The 22197-nt window shown below is 42.9% G+C and overlaps 2 protein-coding genes across 6 annotated transcripts in view; both read left to right on the top strand.

The window, feature by feature from the left end:
* LOC132391879 (fibroblast growth factor receptor-like 1) overlaps positions 1–22197 on the top strand; it is a 329539-nt gene that overhangs the window by 166420 nt on the left and 140922 nt on the right. The gene's annotated exons all lie outside the window — the stretch shown is intronic.
* LOC132391880 (uncharacterized PE-PGRS family protein PE_PGRS54-like) lies at positions 1332–14229 on the top strand. The gene is made up of 2 exons (XM_059965617.1): positions 1332–12616; positions 13665–14229. Exon 1 carries the CDS (start codon positions 5685–5687, stop codon positions 7074–7076), a length of 1392 nt encoding a protein of 463 aa, XP_059821600.1. The 5' UTR covers positions 1332–5684; the 3' UTR covers positions 7077–12616; positions 13665–14229.

The following is a 22197-nucleotide window of genomic DNA, read 5'->3' as shown; positions in this document are numbered from 1 at the left end:
CCAACAGGCTCCGGGACAGCTTCTTCCACCAGGCCATCAGACTGATTAACTCACGTTGATTTGAGTATATTTCTATGTTACATTGACTGTTCTATTTATTATGAATGACCAATACTGCACATTGCACACTTAGACGGAGGCGTAACACAAAGATTTTTACCCCTCATGTATGTGAAGGATGTAAGAATAGGAGGGTTTCTAGGTGGCATGGTCAAAGGGCGGGAGGGGCCTGTTCCACGTTGTACCTCCAAAAAACGTTTAAAAAATAATAAATGAACTCCATACAAGCACAGATGTCTTGTTAAATGTGAAAATCCTTTATACGTGTGTTCAGCTCTGCATAAACTATGTGAAAACAACATGCCACCATGAGACTTCCAATTCAATTGCACTGAAAGGCATAGAATTCCTGCACTTGTGTCATCGATAGAGACTACACAACACCGAGATTTACGGCATGTCCATTTCAACTGAAGTACTGATGTGAACACTGTGATATTTACTGGCAAACAAATTCTGCAGCATAGAAACCTATTTATAGGACCATGGACAGACATTACTTCAAATGTTAGTTGTTGCTTTAAGACAAAGCGGAAGTAATTCACGGAAGAGATTCTGTTGAGGCTGGAAATCTGGAACCATACACACAAAATGCTCAGCAGGTCAGATAGCATCGATGGGGAGGAACATTTTGGCAGAGGCCCTTCATCAGGACCCTAAGACATCAACTCCAGAGACATTGCCTGACCTTCTGAGTTCCTCCAGCATTTTGTGCATGTTGCTAAGGTAGATATAGGTGATTTATATTTGATTTTCTCTGTTTCTATTGAGACTAATGTTACTTTCTCTCTATATATTTTATTTTCAGTAGATGACTTTGAATTCACTATCTGAACAGGGTCAAACTCTGCATTCTTTGCCAACATTTCTTTAATCTAAATGGCTTAGGACACATATGATGGTCCTCTGTATTCCCACACGTTTAAGGCACATTGCAGAGCGTACGACGCTGTTTGGATTTCTAACTAAGACAATTTTGAGTGAATAAAGTCAATTAAATTGAATGGGCAATCTAACAAATATTGGACATTATCTTTCACTAGATGATTACTTTTAATCTCTACTCAATGTTCGGTAATTTTTTAAACCTCTCACTTAGAAGCTTTATAGATGAAGGAACGTTTGTAAAATTAAGTAACGGTTGTAGCACAAGAAATCCAGATTTTAACATTCACTCAACATGCAACAAAGTGGTAATGAGAAGGAGAGTAACACCAGGGTACCTGACAAATACTGTTTTGGTATCTATCCCAGTATAATGTTGAATATATACAGTCAGTTGGATATCCAGTATATCACTAATAAAGTGACTATTGAGTCCTTGCATTAGTTGTATGAAAAATCCTGTTGGTACCACTCCAAATCCATCCGGGGTAGGTCAAATATTGCTTGCTTCACAATAATTGTACTTCCAGTGACTAAGTAATTCCTATTTATTTAAGCGTGCAATTCAGGGATGGCTCCTAGGCTGTAGTGCAGGCGTCCATGATTTTGCATTGAAGTGATGGTCTTCTGTTTGAAGGCAAGCACGTGTTCCATTCCTTTTCTTATAATCCAGCCCTCCCGTCAACTCTGAATAACCTTCCATGGATGTGTTGTCTGATGTGTTGAATATCTCCAGTATTTTGTTTCTGTTTTGGATTTCCAGCATCTGCAGTTTTATTTTGTTGTTGCTTTCCAAGAATCACCATATCCTTAATTTTCAGGCCAAGCTGGTGTGCCGGCCTTCCAGTAAGAACACGACCTTCTTGTCTAGTTTTCACCCTTGGTTAGCAGTGATTTACCTCCAAAATTTCATCCATTCATTTCAAAAGAAACTGGATTTTGGAGACTGAGAACAACTCACCTCAGCACTTTAGAGCATTATGTATGTGCTTCTCGGTACCTATCCACTGGCGATTACACTTATAGGCCTCAAGGCTTGAAGGCCACAGACCTAACATTGATAAATGGGATTAGTACTTGGGCATGGTAAACGGTAAAAGTAAATCAATAATCAGACACAATATACTACCTTGAGATTCATTTTGTTGCATGAATTTTCAGGAAAATAAAGAAATACAATAGAATGTTGTTCTGTTGTGTCCACTGTTGAGCACATCAACACAGAGCATTGTTGCAGGAAAGCAGCATCCATCATCAAAGGCCCACACCACCCAGGTCATGCCCTCTTCTCGCTGCTGCCATAAGGAAGAAGATCCAGGAGCCTCAAGATCCACAACATCAGGTTCAGGAACAGTTATTACCCAGCAGGTTTTTGAACCAGGAGGGGATAACTTCACTTGTCCCATCACTGAACTGTTCCCACAACCAATGGACTCATTTTAAAGGACTCTTCACCTCATGTTCTCGATATTTATTTATTTATTATTATTATTTTTGTTTTCTCTTTTGTATTTGTAGAGTTTGTTGTCTTTTGCATGTTGGTTGTTTGTCTGTCCTGTTGGGTGCAGTCTTTTATTCATTCTATTGTGTTTCTTGGATTTACTGTGAATGCCCACACAAAAACGAATCTCAGGGTGTGTATGGTGACATATATGTACTTTAATAATAAATTTACTTTGAACTTTAAATTTATGAATGACAACTATACAAAGAGTGACAAAAAACTAATGTGTAAAAGAAGGCAGATTGTGCAAATAAATAAATGTGTGTGTGTGTGTGTATATATATTATATATATATATATAGATATAGATAAATAATATAGAGAATATGAGCTTGAATGAATTGGATGTGGAATCTGTTCAGAGTTGAAGTGAATGAAGTTGTCCATGCTGCTTCAGGAGTCTGATGGTTGAGGGGTAATAACTGTTTCTGAACCTGGTGGTGTGGGCCTAAGGTTCCTGTACTTTCTTCCTGATGGCAGCATTGAGAAATGATAGCCTGGATGGTGGGGGTCCTTGCTGATGAATGATGCTTTCTCTGAGGCAGCGCTCCTTGTAAATGTGCTCACTGGTGGGGAGAGCTTTACCTCTGATGGACTGGGCTGCATTCACCTCTTTTTGTAGATGTTTCTATTCTTGGTGAGCTTGGTGGAACTGCTTATATGTTGTAGGACCCTGTAATAAAATTTCCACTTACACCATCCTGTACTATTCTATTTTCCTTTACGCTTCCAATGTAAAGAAACCTGAGGTCTGATCTATTTTTTGCTGGACTTGCATAATTATTTTGTAAATCCATTCAAAATTCTTCCAGGGAATAAAGCTGAGAACCTCTACCTCCAGCTGCCCATGTCCCAAGATATTAGCAACGTGGAGGAGTAGCAAGTTAGCCAAGCAGCATGGGTTGCTGCAATTTATTGTTTCAAAAAGCTGTTCGCCTTGACCTTGCAGCGGATGAGTTGGAACGCTTCAATTCGTAAATCAACCCTCTTGACAGGTGTGAGACTCCCATGGAAATCCTGACAACAGACCGTCAGCGCAGGTATGGCTGCAGATCAGAGTCAGCTGTGCGATCGATGAGGGAACAGTGAGGAATAAGCACCAGGGCGGGGGTGTGGGAGGAAACAATTGGGGATGGTCAATGGCCGTGAAGGAAGAAGTGAGAACAGCAGGATTGTGATTCATAAAGAGAGAGGACAGAGGAAAGATAACGGCAGTGAGGCATTGGGAGGGAGGTCAGGAAAGGAGTCTGTACTGCAGCACAGTTGGAGTTCATGCTATCTCCTTGCAAGCCTAAAATGTAACAATTTTTATTGTATGACAGCTTCCTTCCTGTATTTGTTAACTCATTTATACCTGAAGAAACATCAAGATCATCTGTTTTATTTTTCAGTAGAGTTGATGGAGAATGTGTAAAAAAAAAATCAATTCACAAAGGGGAAAATGTATATCCAGGAAAGATTAAACTTTGAGATGCCTTCAGGGTTATCCTACATGTTAGACCGGATCGCACGTAGAGGTTGGACAAAAGCAGCAATGAGTGCAAGCAAAAGGGCAAAGTGGGCATGGGCAAGTAGCCAGGAGGGCAGAGGAGTAAGGCATTATCAGCTTGGCGATGAGGGAAAGAGCGCAGAAAGAAAAAAGTACCATGAGGTGAAAAGGAGTGAAAACGGAGGCATTCTTTAACGTAAGTCTGGAGCTTGAATCTTCGTGAATAGAGTTGAATTGAATTGACTTTATTACTTGCAACCTTCATACACAAGAAGTAAAAATCTTAACGTTACGTCTCCGTCTAAATGTGAAGTGTGCAATTTATAGTAATTTGTAATAAATAGTATGTACAACAGGACAGTCAATATAACATAGAAATACAGTTGTATCGGCGTGAATTAATTGGTCTGATGGCCTGGTGGAAGAAGCTGTCCCTGAGCCTGTTGGTCCTGGCTTTTATGCTGCAGTACCATTTCCCAGATAGTAGCAGCTGGAATAGATTGTGATTGGAGTGACTTGGGTCCCCAGTGATCCTTCAGGCCCTTTTTTAGACATCTGTCTTTGTAAATGTCCTGAATCATGGGAAGTTCATATCTACAGATGCACTGGGCTGTCCACACCACTCTCTGCAGGGTCCTGCGATTGAGGGAGGTACAGTTCCCATACCAGGCAGTGATGCTGCCAGGCAGGATCCTCTCAATTGTGCCCCTGTAAAAAGTTCTTAGTATTTGGGGGCCCATACCAAACTTTTTCAACCATCTGAGGTGAAAGAGACGCTGTTGTGCCTTTTTCACCACACAGCTGGTGTGTACAAGCCACGTGAAATCCTCGGTGATGTGGATGCTGAGGAACTTAAAGCTGTTCACCCTCTCAACCCCAGATCCACTGATGTCAGTAGGGATTAGCCCGTCTCCATTCCTCCTGTAATCCACAGCCAGCTCCTTTGTTTTTGCGACTTTGAGGGAGAAGTTGTTTTCCTGACACCACTGTCAGGGTGATGATTTCTTCTCTGTAGAACACAAGACAGCACAACAGATCCCTTCAGCCTACAATATTGTGTTAACCTCTTAACCTACTCTGTTCAATCTAACCCTTCTCTCCTACATAAACCTTCATTTTCCTACCAACCATGTGCTACCTAAGAGTTTTTTGAATGCCCCTAATGTACCTGTCACTACCACCCCCACAGCAATGCAGTCCATGTACTTACCAATCTCTGTAAAGAAACTAGCTCTAATATTCCACCTTATACTCTTCTCCAATCACCTTAAAATTAGCCATTTGTACTCTGGGAAAGTGTCTCTTGCTATCCACTCAATCTATACCCTTTATCATCTTGTACACCTCTGTCACTTTGAGTTTTGTGTGAAGGGATGGGGATGATCTTGGGCAGGACACTAGTGGTGTGACAGAAAACCAAGTAGAGCAGGCATCATTAGGGTTGGCCAAAAAGGAACTGGGTAGGTAAGTGGCACAGCGAGAAATCATAGGGTAGGTGGGACCAGATTTCATGGGGCGTAGTGAGCATATCGCTTGGAGTAACCTAATCCTGGAGATGCAAGACAATCCTATTGCAGTAATGTGCCAAATTTGTCTGTGGGACAGCAGGTGGCGAGTAGGGGTTCCTGGTAGTGAATGGTTAATGGTTAACTACCAATGATGATTGGTAGTTTCTGGTGATCAGGATCTTATGGTCTGACAGTAGTTCAAGGCTCTGTGTGATAAATAGCCAAGTGTGTGGTGAGTGATGATAGTCAATGTGTTATGGTGTTTGATAGGTGATGCTGGAGGGATGGATGATGATGGTCAGATGGGTGATGGTGGTCAGATGGATGATGATCAGATGGGTGATGGTGGTCATATGGATGATGATCAGATGGGTGATGGTGGTCAGATGGGTGATGGTGGTCAAATGGGTGATGGTGGTCATATGGATGATGATCAGATGGGTGATGGTGGTCATATGGATGATGATCAGATGGATGATGATGGTCAGATGGGTGATGGTGGTCAAATGGGTGATGGTGGTCAGATGGGTGATGGTGGTCATATGGATGATGATCAGATGGGTGATGGTGGTCATATGGATGATGATCAGATGGGTGATGGTGGTCAGATGGGTGATGGTGGTCAGATGGGTGATGGTGGTCAGATGGGTGATGGTGGTCAGATGGGTGATGATGGTCAAATGGGTGATTGTGGTCAGATGGGTGATGGTGGTCAGATGGGTGATGGTGGTCATATGGGTGATGGTGGTCAGATGGGTGATGGTGGTCAGATGGGTGATGGTGGTCAGATGGGTGATGGTGGTCAGATGGATGATGATCAGATGGATGATGATGGTCAGATGGATGATGATGGTCAGATGGGTGATGGTGGTCAGATGGGTGATGATGATCAGATGGGTGATGGTGGTCAGATGGGTGATGATGATCAGATGGGTGATGGTGGTCAGATGGGTGATGGTGGTCAAATGGGTGATGGTGGTCAGATGGGTGATGGTGGTCAGATGGGTGATGATCAGATGGGTGATGATGATCAGATGGGTGATGGTGGTCAGATGGATGATGATCAGATGGATGATGATGGTCAGATGGATGATGATGGTCAGATGGGTGATGGTGGTCAGATGGGTGATGGTGGTCAGATGGGTGATGGTGGTCAGATGGGTGATGATGGTCAAATGGGTGATTGTGGTCAGATGGGTGATGGTGGTCAGATGGGTGATGGTGGTCATATGGGTGATGGTGGTCAGATGGGTGATGGTGGTCAGATGGGTGATGGTGGTCAGATGGGTGATGGTGGTCAGATGGATGATGATCAGATGGATGATGATGGTCAGATGGATGATGATGGTCAGATGGGTGATGGTGGTCAGATGGGTGATGATGATCAGATGGGTGATGGTGGTCAGATGGGTGATGATGATCAGATGGGTGATGGTGGTCAGATGGGTGATGGTGGTCAAATGGGTGATGGTGGTCAGATGGGTGATGGTGGTCAGATGGGTGATGATCAGATGGGTGATGATGATCAGATGGGTGATGGTGGTCAAATGGATGATGATCAGATGGATGATGGTGATGTGATGAGTGACAGCTCTGATGTGACAAAAACTTGTTTACTTTTGGAAGCTTGATTCAGTTCTGCATCTCTTTTTGAATTTTAGTTTAAGTGCCATCTTTGTGTTTTAAAATACCATGATCATTGGCCTTCGCCAATTGGTATTAATTCATTACAGTTGGCCCTCCTTATCCGCGGGGGATTGGTTCCGGGACCCCCCGTGGATACCAAAATTTGCGGATGCTCAATTCCCTTATTTAACCTGGCTCAGTGCGGTGGTCTTTAGGACCCAGTGAAACCCTGGACTTTATTTAACCTGTCTCCGTGCGGTGGACATTAGGACCTGGCGGCGCAGCTCTGAATCCGCAGTGTTTCTGTTCATGAAAATAATCATGATTGCAATTGAAAATAAGTTGGAAGTAATAACATGATCAGAAAGAGGTGAAGCGCCATCGGTCATTGGAAAAGTGTTAGGCTACTGTCGGTCAAAGATCGGAACAATTTTAATGGAGCATTTGAAAGGCCCTGCCCTGATGAAAGCTACAATTATTACTAAGCAACGCAGTGGTTTAATTATTGAAATACATAACATTTCTTAAGTATTTTATATGCATAGAAAGGTAAAATATGTGCTATATACAAGAAAAACGCTTGACTAACTGACGCTAAATAATACCGGATGTACCTGTTCTGACTTCAAATCCGACTTAAAGGCGGACTTAGGAATGGAACTCATTCATAACCCGGGGACTGCCTGTACTTTTAAGTCATTTCTAGATTACTTATAATACCTAATACAATGTAAATGCTATGTAAGTAGTTGTTATACTGTATTGTTTAGGGAATAATGACATGAAAAATTAGTCTGTATATGCTCAAGCAACGAGTGCTGGAGAGAGAACTTCCGGGCTTTCCCGATCCGTGGTAGGTTAAGGAGGGCCGACTGTATTGTCCACAAGACCCAAGATACAATGAAAAACTTGTCTTGCATACTGTTTCAAGTTTATTTTTCCAAGAGATATTAAGCAGACAAGGAAGTCATAGTCATAGTCTTACGGTATGGAAACCGTCTCTTTGTCCCAACTTTCTCATGCCTTCCATAGTGCCCTCCACAGGTTCCATTTGCCCCATATCCCTCTAAAGCCCTCCTTTTCATGTACTTATTCACATATCTTTTAAATTATGTTATTGTACTTGTTTCAACCGCCTTCCTTGGCAATTAATTCCATATATGAACCACACTCTGTGTGAAGAAGTTACCCCTCGGAAGTCACCACTCACCTTAGCTCTCTCAGTCAGGTAATTTCCTTCCCAGCATCATCTTGCTTAAGTAAAATATCATTTATTTTGGAGCCCATTCTCTTGTACTGGGAAGTACTGTTAACCCAGATGTTAATGCACTTAACAGAAAAAGTGCTTATGGGGGTATGGTATAATCTAGGAAAACAAACATTAAAAGCAGAATTGTTGAGGCCAGAGATATTGTTAGGCTAGGACCTGCTTTGGGAGTAGCGGTGACCTTCAAACTGCTCCCTGTCAGCTAACTGGCCTTGACAGTAGGAAGTTTAATGTGCACAATGCAACTACACAGTGGTCCTGGCCAGGATGTAACCTTGTGCTTCCATTGTTCTTCAAGAGAGGAGTGACATAAGCTATCTCCTTCATTTTAAAATAAACATCTCCTGAAGTGTTCCGAAATGGATTATTCCACTGCTCCCTTTAGGCGGGGTCTACCTTCGTTTATCTATAGCTTTTGAGGAAACCTTTGTTCCATATGCAGGAATTCCAAGAGTCAGAAAGTCATAGCGCACGGAAACAGATCCCTTGGCTCACCCAGTTCTAGCCAAGTATCAACCACACATTTACACTGTTCCTATTTGTGTACCATTATATCCTTCTCTCATTCTTACTAACTTGCCCCAGGTTTCAGCACTCTCCAACACACCAGCGGAAATTTGCATCGGTCTATTAATCTACGGACCTGCACATCTTTGGGACGTGGGAGATAATTGGAGCATTGGTAGGAAACCCATGTGGTCACAGGGGAACTAAACATGGGTACACCAAGGCAGCAACTCTATTAGCTTCACCACTGACCCATGTTCTTGTCTAATTTCGTATGACTTTCAGTACTGTCATGTCTATAGCATTCTGTCTGGATGCTTAATGGCTTGGTAAGAAAACAGCAAAAAAAAAGCTGCAGAGTTGTAAACACAGCTCAGCACAGGAACCAGTCTCCTCTCTATGCCTTTCAGATTCAGATTCCGTTTATTGTCATTTAGAAACCACAAATGCAACACAGTTAAAAAATGAGACAACGCTCCTCCAGAATGATATCACAAAAGCATATGACAAAACAGACTACACCAGAAAATCCACATAACGTTTGGCAATCCCCAATCCAGAGTCCGGAGAGGCTGCTGCGTATTAATATCGCACTAACGTCTAGCACGTTCCCCGGAAAGGAGCTCCAAATCCACCAGACAAACAAGACCAAAACCTAAAGCTACAAGACCTGCACAAAACCACATAGTTACAACAGTGCAAACAATAGCATAATTGATAAAAAAAACAGGCCATGGGCACAATAAAAATAGTCCAAAGCTGTTAAAAGACTATAAGTTCAAAAAAAACCACCACACAGTTTCCACAAGTCCTCAGGGTCCTGATAGATTCGTCATCCCACGCAGACGGCAGAAGGCAATACCCCCGCTATGGACTTCCAAGGCGCCGCCCGACCCAGCCTTGCAGGCGCAGCACACACCGAAAGCGACCTGATCGCAGCAGACTCCGAGTCCATCAAACCTCCGAGCCTCCAACCATCCCCTTCGGCACAGCATCTCCAAGCACCATCCTCTGCCGAGCGTATTAAGACGCCCCCCCGCCAACTGCCACTGGCAATGCGACCCCGAGGACTGGGGGCCTGTTCTTCTCGGCAGAGACCCGGACCTCACAGCAGCAGCAGCAACGAAAAGGACCTTCCTGGAGATTTCCAGATGTTCCTCCGTGCTCCCACATCCCTTTTTCATCAGATTAGGATTGTGCACGGCACCCTGCTTCACAAATAACATATCAGCTCCAGAGTGGCCACTGCAAGCTGTGTCGCGCCGCCATCTTGGCAAAAAAACACCTTACCATTTGTACTTCTTGTTACTTTAGTAAAGCAACCACCATAATCGAAGACCCCACCAACGCTGTCTTTGCCACTCTCCTACCGGGTAAAAGATACGAAAGCCTGAAAGAATGTACTACCAAGCTCAAGGACAGCGTCCAAACCATAGTTATCAGTCCTTTGAGTGGAACTCTTGTGTGATAAGATGGACATTTTGCCTCACAATTAGTCTTGCTTTGATCTTGCACTGCATTATTTATCTGCTCCACATTTTCTGGGTGGCTTTTACACTTATATTTTTCATTATTGATGTTTTACTTTATTCTAGCTCAAGGCACTGTGTAATGATCCGATCTGTATAAACACTATGCAAGACCAGCTTTTCACGGTATCTTGGTAGATATTTCAGTAACAGACCAATACCAATATACTAGTTTTAAACCCATCAGACCTGCCCTCCCTCTTATTTCATGGCAATCGATTCTCTCTCGCACGCTCACCAACTCACCCAATTCTCCATCCACCCAGGTGTCCATAGCAGGGGCAACTTACAGCAGCCATTTGACATCCCAAAAAGCAGCACACCTTTGAGATGTGGAATGAAACTGGAAGACCGGAGAAAGACTCCTCACAGACAGCACCAGAGATCACGGTTCAACCCAGTGGGACAGTGGGAAGGCAGCCAGCCGCACCACCTGCTGCACCGTTACGTGCCATAATCTTGGTTCTTCACTGCACCCCTGTGCTGTGTCTAACACAACCCAGTTCATCAGGCTTTGTCTGCAGCAAGCTGGAAAGCTGAGCTCGGTGACTGGATCACTTTGTGGTAATGTCAGCCAAGCACCCAGCTTAAGGCAGCATCTGGAAATTATTTGTTGGATGTTTTAAACAAGACCACTGGAGGAATTACCACAGTGGACTGTATAAACATTTCTGTAATTGCTATCACTTCTGCCAGTGGATAGAAAAGCTGGGTACCATCATCAATATTGAGTAAAACCGAAGGGAGAAGTCAATATCACATCACTTCCCAAATCGTTCTCTCTGCTAATAATTTGGCAGTAACATCCTGACTGCCAAGTGTTCTCAGAGAACCAGGTGCCCACCAGAACTGAGGCAGCTTCCTGTCAATATCCTTGTTTCCTGTAGATATCTCTGTAGGTCTGATGAGCAGAATGAATACTTAGACCTCACTTGATATATGCTGTTGAGATTCGGGAAGTGGAACTCACTCTCTACTCTGCCGAGACAGGACAGCAAGTTCTCCTGCCTTTGAGAAGTACCATCAATGTACCTCGTTTGAAAACCTAGGGGAAAGGCATCATTGGAGAGGGGGAGAACATCCCATCGACAATGCCTCCTGTCCAAAGCTGAAACTTCACAGAATCATAAATGATTTAATAGGGGCCACAAAATGGGTCTAAAGTCAGATTATTATAATAAACAGAAGATATAAACAGGAGAATTAAGTGGCTTGAGAATGTTTTGCCATTCACTTAGAGCAGGACTGATCTGTAACTCAACTCCAGTTACCCGCTTAGATTCCATAACATTGCCCAAGGGCACTTCTGTTAATTTAGCAAGATAGACTGAACTTCAAGAAATATTTTTTAAATGGATTTTACCGGCTGTATCCTCTAAATTGGCTGACAGGCGCATACGTGAGCATGCACAAATGCAGAATCATACGCACACAAAGTTTCATGTAATACTCATGCAAGCATACTAGCACACATGTAGACAACCTACACCTCAGATTCACACACACACACACACACACACACACACACACACACACACACACACACACACACACACACACACACACACACACACACACACACACACACACACACACACACAACCACAATTCCTCTCTCAAGAAGAGCACTTACAAATGCACACTGTCACACTACATATGTGCACACTGTGACAGAACACAAATACACACTCTCACACAGCAGACTCTTGACACACCCTGTCCTTTCTAACACACACATGCACACATATTGATGCCATTATCTACTGAGTTAAGACATGTGGCTTGTTAAATGCTGGTGGCTTATTTTAACCACAGTTTGGTTTCCTTATGATTTATGATCCATTTGAGATGATGATAACTGGAATGGACACAGGACGTGTAGATTTTCTTGCCTGGGAATGTCATCAGTGGCTTCTCGCCAGATTAGGAAAACAGTTCGGATGTTTTTGGCCCATGGTGACAATATCCTTCCTGTTTCATCAAAAGCATGTGTTCTGTCTCCCAAGTGACAGCCTTGTAAAGCACTTAGAACAAGCAAGGTGGCAGCCATGGTGACAGGAACAAGGCTGTGGCTGGAATGCCAGGCCAGGATTGACTGCTTCCCTGGACAGATTTGAAGAAAAGAAACCATTAACTGCACTTAACTATCTTTCTGCTCCTTGGTACCCCTAGATATGAGGCCCAGATCAGGAGATGATGGATGACCTGCTTTGTGGGAGAGACCCATAGAAACAGAAATAAGGTATTGAATCACACAAATTAACTTGAGCAAAAAAAAAGATCATTTATTGGCATTCAGGCTCCCATGTGGAAAGGTACCACACTGTGTAAAGATAGCAGGGTTAGTTTACCTGAATTAGAAGTCAGGAATCCAGAATGAAACAGGGAACTGAGACTGTGTGCAACCATAGGTCGGAGAAGGTGCTCCATTGTAATGTGTTCATCAGCTGCATGTTCCAGTTGGAATGGCGAGGAAAAGAGGCTGCCATTGATTTGTAAAAAGAGGAGCAATTCTACCCTTTAGAAACACAAATGTCCCAAAGACCTTCATAACTGATTAACTTCCAGCGAAGTTAATTGTGCCTGAATCTTCAGCTCTCTTTCTCCCTCTGCAAATGTTAACAGACTTGCTGCATTTCTTCAGTATCAACTCCTGTTGTAGTATAGTCATGGTTACAATTTGAGAAATATCGAAGCCGGGTTGCACGCAACACAGCATGCTCGTGGGAAAAGAAAGGTAGACAAAGGACATTACAACATGCAGTAAGACAGGAGAGATAATTACAACATTTTAAATATTGTAGCAGAGCATTTTAAAGCAAAGGTTAAATGAAAGGCATACTTTTGTGTAGATGATTAACCAAAATGGGAAGCTTTTACTGATAGGAAGTGAATACTAATTTTCTCTTAACTTTTTTCCAAATTTCCCTTTTTTGCTTGGTGTTTGGCTTTATAAATTAGTGTTGTCATCGCTATCTCAATCAAGTTATCATCATTAAATCAAAACAGAAAATGTTGGAGCCGCTCAGAAGGTCAGGCAGAATCTTTGGAAAGAGAAAGAGATTTATCATCTCAGGTCAATGACTCTTCATCAGAACTGGCAAAGATAAAAAATAAGTGAGTCTTAAAATGTAGAGAGGTTTGGGGGGGGGGAAGGATAGGGTAAAGGGACTTTCTCTGACAGGGTGAGGCTAAGGTTGTCATTAATCCTTACTCCCATGGAATTTAAAACTAACATGTTTTCGTTTTCTCTTTCAGCGGAAACATTAACACTATTACTCTTTCTGCAGATGCTGCCTGTTTCCAACAATTTCTGTTTTTAACTTAAATTCCCAACATCTGAAGTGCTTTTTTCAAATTAATTCTACGACCCAGGATACGATTGTCACTTAGTTGCCTGAGAAAGGAGCCATCATGAACAAACCCCAGTCAGAGCTGGACAGATGCAGTTGAGTTCATGAAGGATAGATGGGCACAATTGCACCCACCTAGTCCTATCCAGGCAATATCTGACTGATGAAATACAAGTATAGAAAAATGAAAGGTATGTGTGCAGAATCTTGTATTAATAAAATGAAAATAATAACAGCTTTTAGCAGTTCTGCCAAAATGTCTCAACTCTTACAATGCTTAAATCTTTTCTGAAGCAGTTTTTTTTCTACTGACTTTATTATAGTGAGCCTTACAATTGCGAAACCTCAAATTACAATAATATTTTCCCTGGAACCGATTCAAACACAGTTAAATCTGTGAAAAATCGCCTTGAAGTGAACTCCTTACAAAAGGTGCTTTGTTGGCCTTCATGGTTTTAATGACCAGACTGGCTGTTCTGTAACTAAATGCAGAAATAAAGGAATATCAAATGTTCCAAGAATTAGTATTAGTACAGTAAAATAAAAAAAATACCAAACAATCGACTGATTAACTGAACTGTAAAATTTGCCGAGTTCTATCCTCTTTCAAGGTGCATGTGGGGGGAAAAAAACAAAGATTTTCAGTGGAACGGAGTAAGATTGTAATTGCCAGAAGAAGCAATTTAGAAATATTTCCTGAGACGTTCAGGCAGAAATGAACGCGGGTATTCGTTGATGTGTTAGAGGGCAGCTTCAGTACTGTGCCAACCATCTCAGTCTGTATTGAGATTATCAGAGCTAGGATGATATTATGGCCTTCAACACTTCACACGGGAAAGGTCTTGAGGTGCCACACTCTGATCTGATCACTCTTCACAGTGTTACATATCCATGAGCAACAACAACTTTTATTTGCATAAAGTCTTTCATGTAGTTTAAAAAACCTAAAGCACTTTGTAGCTGTGCGTTGTTCAAAACTCGAACCTAAGCTGCAACTTGAGACGAGTGTTGATAAGCTGAGTCAAAGAGGGATATCGGCTTTGCAGGCGTTTAATTGCTCATCCCCAAAAGACCTTGAGAAGGTGGTGGTGAGTTGCATTCTTGAACTATTGCCGTGCCTTAATTGTGGGTAACTAGTGCTGCTGGGGGAACAGTTCTGGGATTTCAACCTGCTGATGGTGAAAGGATAGTGAAATATTTTCCAGTTGGGTTGGTGTGTGGTTTGGAAGGCCATTTCCCAGCTGGTGATGTTCCTGATGGTTTTGTTGTCCTTGTCCTTCTAGCTGGAGGAATTGTGGTGAGTTACTGCGGAGTATCCTGCAGGTGATACAAACTACTGCTATTGCTTGGTGGTGGAGTATGTGGTCAGGGTGCCTATCCAACGGGCTGCTGTGTCCTGTATGCATTGAACTTCTCAAGTGCTAGGTAAGAGAGATGCACTCACTGATGTTAATTAAGGACTCGACATAGATCTGGAGGAATATCTGTGTGTGGGAGTCCAAGTTTGAATGTGCAAGTTCGCGTGCGTATGTGTATGCATTGTCATGTGTGCTTCTGCGTGTGTGTGAACATGCATGCTTGTATGTATGAATTCACACACTTATAAATACGTATGTGCATTCTTTTGCAGTATGCTCACTTGTGGGCCTGAGAATGAGAAAGACCCAAGGTTTGATGATGTAAACATCGGGCCGGATTGGAGAGGTCAGATATGGGCCGAATCAAGACCTAAGCCAGAGAGCGTATTGAAGTGGTAGGGCCTGGGTCCCAGAGTGAAGTCTGGATGATGTCAGTGTCGGGCCAGATTGAAAAGGTCAGGGTATTGGAGCTGGAGGCGAGGGATGGGCTGGTTCCGCTCGCTGCTCCTCGAGGTTTACTCGTCTCTGCACTGAACTGAGACTGACTTTGTGACTATGGGTGTGCTTTCGTGAACTTCAGTTGTTTGCTTGGTTTTGCAGTCTGCACACACACTTTGTTTTCTTTTCTGAACGTTGGGTGTTTGATGGACCTTTTTTATAATGGGTTCCATTGAGTTTCTTCGTTTTGTGGCTGCCCGTAAGGAGGCAAATCTCAAGCTTGTATGTAGTATACGTACTTCGATAATAAATGTATTTTGACTTTAACGTATACAATCCTGTCTACGTGCATATGCGTGTATGCGCGTGTGTGTGTGTGTGTGTCTGTGTGTTCATGTTGAATAGATGGTAGGATTACACTCTGTTTTTGCTTCTTTCACCCCAAAGTAACTTGCTGCCTTCTTCTTAACTTATTGTCATTAGCATGGGTTACGTGCAATTGGTGATGTGCTGGCACCAATGGAACTGTACCCTAATCTTCATGGTAAGTGCAACAGACAGAAATTTGAAGTGATGAGAGGACTTGCCATATATTTCTGTAGCATCTGTCAAGATACCAGCTGATCTCCTGTAGTCATGTGAAGTATAGTCACTGTTATGGAATAGGAAACTTGTAACAAGTTTCCACAAGTGGAAAGTGCTGGTGACTGGAACCAGGAAACAAACTCTCAAAGGATTCAAAAGATTCAATGTTTATTTATTATCAAAGCATGTATAAATCATCAGCCCTGAGGTTTGTCTGCTTACAGGCAGACTCAACGCAAGAAACTCGAGAGAACCCAATTTAAAAAAGACCAACACCCAATGCGCAGAAAAAGAGGAAAAAAACATAAATCTTGCAAACAATACAAGCAACCAACAGCATTCTGAACCAAACTGAGTCCATAGACCCGGATCCTGGAGCAGCCGGAGTAGGCCCATAGCTTCGGTCTCAGCTCAGCACACAACAGGGCAAATCACCACCAAGCTCGCAGACTCGAAGTGCATAGCAGCCGGAGCAGTCCCACAGCCTCAGTGCTGCAGAGACAGGAGTAAACTTTGCGGAAGAACGAGTGGAATCAGCCCAACCCTCACCTCTGATCCTGACACCCTGCATTTTCAAGCAACACACACAAATTGCTGGAGGCAGCATCTGTGGAAAAGAGTACCATTGATGTTCCAGACAGAGACCCTTCACCAGGACCTGATGAAGGGTCTCGGCCTGAAATGTCAATTGTGCACTTTGTGAACAACACTTACAATGAAGGTTTTTAATAAAACAAAACTTTCTCAATGGGAGGCACATGACTTCCAGACCTCTCAATAACTCTAAGATTGCTGTCATCAGCACAGCTTAGAGGACCATTTTGACTGATAAAGACCATAGGATGCAGAATTAGGCCATTCATCCTATTGTCTCTACTCCATAAGGAAGATTTACACTCCCTGGAGGCTTTGAGTAACACATCTTGGTGCTTTAAAATCTGCTGTATTCAAAGCAACAAGAGAAATATTGTGGATATTAAGTGCTATGATAGCTCAATCTTCTATTAACAAAACTAGCCATCTGTAAACCATAATCCCATTCTTCGGGCAGTACTTCCTTCCTATAATGGCTTAGCAGATTTCTGTACTGTAAGTGCTGTCTGCTTGATGTCACACAATATGGGGTATTTTGATATTCAGGAGAGCTGTCTGCCTAAAATTATGATGTGGGACCATTGACGAGAGCATCCCAAGGCCAATCTGATTTTTCCAGCCTTATCTCAAGGGCAGATTCCAAATTGAAGTCGACAGGATTGGGAAATAAACCCTGGTGCAGCACGGACCACAGTGGGTTCGTCCAAAGGAAGCTATCGTTTAAAAAATCCAAGGAATGTTTTCAGCCAGGATATGTTTGGAAAAGGAAGCATGGGAATTTAGAATCTGGTTCCAAAAATATTCCCCATCTGTGATAATGCTCTTTGTCAGTAACAGTCATTCCCATTGGCTCATTGGTCCAAAAATAGGGATGATGTCATGTTCTGCTCATATGGAATGAAAGTGTAAGAGCATTGATTCTAGGATGTGAGCAAAGGGGGAGGAGAAAGGGAAAATAGTAGGTCAGCCAGAACAGACGGAATTCTGCATTGTGTTTAGAAAGGCCCAGTGGGTTACAATGAAGCATCAGACAAAATACTCCTGCAAGTAAATAAAACTGCATTGACTTTGATAGCTTTTCCATCAATGGATGTTCTTTCCTCCTTAGTTTTTACAGATTCTGCCTCACGGGAGTAAGGAAGTGCACGCATGGACACACAGAGAGACACAGACACAGACACAGACTCACAATGCCAGGACTGGCTCTTGTCTGGAACCTGCAAAATGCGTGTTCTTTTTGGTGACTGTTTTTTAAGTTATAATCATTTCCTCACAATCAGCTTTTTTGGCCAGCGCTCCAAGCTGTCTTGACGAAGGATCAAAGTTGACTCCCTATTTTCACTGAAAATTAATGGGAACTTTCTCTCCCCTTTCATTTGCCTCTGCCAGGCATTGCAGTGTTTTTCTTTTGTGCAAGCAGACAATATATCACGGGGGAAAAATACTGGTTCTTTGTTGGGCCATTGTACACACAGAATGACTTTTAAAACTGTAGTTTAGATCGCCTTGATTGTATCAGGGGTCCATTGTCTGAGCCAGTTAGGATATCATCCGAATGCAGCAGATTTGACCCAGTTGGTTCACATCCAGCCATTTTATTGCTTTTTGTTGCAAAATGAATTGAGGAACAATGGGGGTAAACTCATGGGAACGGTCCCTCCCCATATCCATTGAGTCTGTAGTGAAGCAGAGGTTTGATTCCTACATTCCAAATGCTTCAGAGCTTCTTTGGCAACATATTTGACTATGCTTGTGCGTGAATGTTAGTTCTTCCCTTTGCTGATTAAAGATCCTAGGAAGATCAAATGAAGGGACAGATTTTCACATGGTGCATTTGGGTAAAGTGGATAGTTGGGAATTGCCACAGCTCTCCCAATCTTTATTTCCATTGAATCAAATTTAGCTTTAGTAATTATTCATTCTTAGGAAGCGGGCTATGTTTGCAGCTGAACCCTGAATAAAGTGGCTTATTGTTGTATCCCCCACATTGGCGTGGGTCTGGGATAGGTTTGCCAACAATACATTTGAAAAATTAGGCTCTGTTTCTTTAGAATGCTGGTGTTGTTGTATTCAACAGCTTTGACAGTTGGTGAGTCAAGGGTTGTGGCTTAGTCAGCTTCAATGTATATTGTGGGTGGGGCTTTCCTAGAAGAATTTCCTCACAGGAGTTGCCAATGGTGCATTGTTCTGAAGTAAGTTTGTTTAGTGACTGAGGACAAGTCAACAGTACTCACTGCTGGTCTCTAAACACAGTGCCAAACTGCCCCCCAAATTATTCAGATCAGGATCGACCCAGTTTCAATCCAAATGGTTAGGCTGCTTGGGTCAAGATAATTAATTTCAGAGATCAGAGATGTAAAGGCACTTGGTTGTCCTCGTGCAGGATTCCCTGCAGGTTGAGTTGGGGGTATGGAAGACAAATGCAATATTAGCATTCATTTTAAGAGGACTAGTATATAAAAGCTAGGATGTGATGTTAAGGCTTTATAAGGTATTGGTCGAACTGCACTTGGAGTATTGTGAGCAGTTTTGAGTTCCTTATTTAAGAAAGAATGTGCTGATATTGGAGAGGGTCCAGTGAATACAAGGACATCCCTTTAGGAGCAGAGATGAGGAGGAGTTTCTTTAGCCAGAGAGTGGTGAATCTGTGGAATTCATTGCCACATATGGCTGTGAAGGCCAGGTCATTAGGTATATTTAAAGTGGAGGTTGATAGGGTCTTGATTAGTAAGGGCATCAAAGGTTATGGTGAGAAGGCAGGAAGAATGGGGTGAGACCAGACTCGATGGGTCAAATGATCTACTTCTGCTCCTATGTCTTATGGTTTTAAATATGGAAACTAATTATTTTTCCCAATGCATTACTTATTTATAACATACAGTTATATAGATGGGGCTTGATATCATCTTCATTCATTGTAACAAACACAACAGGACATTTGCTCACACCCTTTGCAATATGTCAACATATCACAAATACTTCTTTCCCAAACTTTCACTCTGGGATATGCCTCAGGTTACTGTTATCCAAACTCCAACCCCTCATGTCCAATAGCAGAAAGACCTTATTCTGTGGTCTTTCTCCACCAGGATTCAGTGAGCCCTCCAGTGTGTACTTTGGCACCTTGGAGTGTGCCAGTTAGTGCCATTCAGTTTCAGACATCCCCTTGCACAGGGAGGCTGACAAATCTTGTGCGGACAAAACCTATTGTTTACTGAATTATGTCTGTTGCAGTTTGTTTCAGTAAATTGGGAAAGGCTCATGGAGTCCCTTGTTACACAGCTGTTTGGGAATCACCTTAACAAAGACAACTGCATTGCTTGCAAAATCTTCTTGGCAAACATACAACCCATGAGAAGCTGGATGACCATCTCATCTACATGAGGGCAGTGCGCAGTGGGACAGAAATTCCAGCTCTGTATGAAGGCTCTGATTGGCCGTGGGAGTCTGTGCCGCTGTGTGTGTCTGTGAGTGTCTGTGAAGAATGAATTGGGAGAAATTGTTATGGGAAACAGGGAAATGGCAACAGAATTTAATGCATACTTTAGATCTGTCTTCACCAGGGAGGACACAAGCAATCTCCCAGATGTATGGATGGGCCAGGGTCATAAGATATCAGAGGAATTGAGACAGATTGACATTAGGAAAGAAACTGTGATGAGTAGACTGGTAGGACTGAAGGCTAATAAATCCCCGGGTCCAGATGGTCTGCATCCGAGGGTTCTAAAAGAGGTGGCTCAGGAAATTGCGGATGCATTGGTAATCATTTTCCAATGTTCCTTAGATTCAGGATCAGTTCCTGAAGATTGGAGAGTGGCTAATGTTGTCCCACTTTTCAAGAAGGGAGGGAAGGAGAAAACGGAGAACTATCGCCCTGTTAGCCTAACGTCAGTCGTGGGGAAGATGCTTGAGTCCATTATTAAGGACGAAATAGTGGCACATCTAGATGGCAGAAATAGGATTAGGCCAAGCCAGCATGGATTTACCAAGGGCAAATCATGCTTGACTAATCTGTTGGAGTTTTTTGAGGGTGTAACAAGGATGTTAGACGAGGGTAAGTCAGTAGATGTTGTGTACCTAGATTTTCAGAAGGCATTCGATAAGGTGCCACATAGGAGATTGGTGAGTAAAATCAGAGCTCATGGCATTGGGGGCAGGGTTTCAACATGGATAGAAAACTGGTTGGTAGATAGAAAGCAAAGGGTAGCAGTGAATGGGTGTTTCTCAGACTGGCTGGAGGTGACTAGTGGGGTACCACAGGGCTCTTTACGATTTATGTCAATGATTTAGATGAGGGCATTGAAAACTATTTCAGCAAGTTTGCTGACGATACTAAACTGGGTGGCAGTGTGACATGCGAAGAGGACGTTAGGAGAATACAGGGAGACTTGGATAGGCTGAGTGAGTGGGCAGATACTTGGCAGATGTCATTCAATGTGAATAAATGTGAAGTTATCCACTTTGGAAGCAGGAACAAGAGGGCAGAGTATTGTCTGAACGGTGTCGAGTTAGGTAAGGGAGAAATGCAAAGAGACCTAGGAGTCCTAGTTCACCAGTCAATGAAGGTGATTGAGCAAGTGCAACAGGCAGTGAAGAGGGCAAATGGAATGTTGGCCTTTGTTACAAGGGGAATTGAATACAAGAGCAAGGATGTTCTTTTGCATTTGTACAGGGCCCTGGTGAGACCACACCTGGAATATTGTGTACAGTTTTGGTCTCCAGGTTTAAGGAAGGACATTCTGGCAATTGAGGAAGTGCAGCGTAGATTCACTAGGTTGATTCCTGGGATGGCAGGGCTGTCTTACGCAGAGAGATTGGAGAGATTGGGCTTGTACACGCTGGAATTGAGGAGATTGAGAGGGGATCTGATTGAAACGTTTAAGATAATTAAAGGATTTGATAGGATTGAGGCAGGAAATATGTTCCAGATGTTGGGAGAGTCCAGTACCAGAGGGCATGGATTGAGAATAAGAGGTCAGTTATTTAAAACAGAGTTGAGGAAGAGCTTCTTCTCCCAGAGAGTTGTGGAGGTGTGGAATGCACTGCCTCGGAAGACGGTGGAGGCCAATTCTCTGGATGCTTTCAAGAAGGAGCTGGATAGATATCTGATGGATAGGGGAATCAAGAGATATGGGGACAAGGCAGGGACTGGGTATTGACAGTGAATGATCAGCCATGATCTCAGAATGGCGGTGCAGACTCGAGGGGCCGAATGGTCTACTTCTGCACCTATTGTCTATTGAGTGTGTGCGCACACACTCCAGATTGTTCTCACTTGTCGCCATCCCTTTTGACTGTTGGCATTTGTCACTTGACTGCATTTCTGCTTTCTAACTGCCCCCCTCTGTCTCTGCTGTATCAATCACAACCTGCATATAAATAACACAATTAGCCTTGTGAAATATGTATCAGGAATAATATATTGAGTTGTCCTTCTGCGTGGAGCTTCCGTACAAGGAGAAAAAAAATGGAAGCCTTGATAGAAAAGTGGTAGA

This window comes from Hypanus sabinus, chromosome 3 (genome assembly GCF_030144855.1).
Source record: "Hypanus sabinus isolate sHypSab1 chromosome 3, sHypSab1.hap1, whole genome shotgun sequence".
Classification (NCBI taxonomy): domain Eukaryota; kingdom Metazoa; phylum Chordata; class Chondrichthyes; order Myliobatiformes; family Dasyatidae; genus Hypanus; species Hypanus sabinus.
The sequence above is the reverse complement of the archived record's forward strand: the minus strand, read 5'-3'. Positions and strand labels throughout refer to the sequence as shown.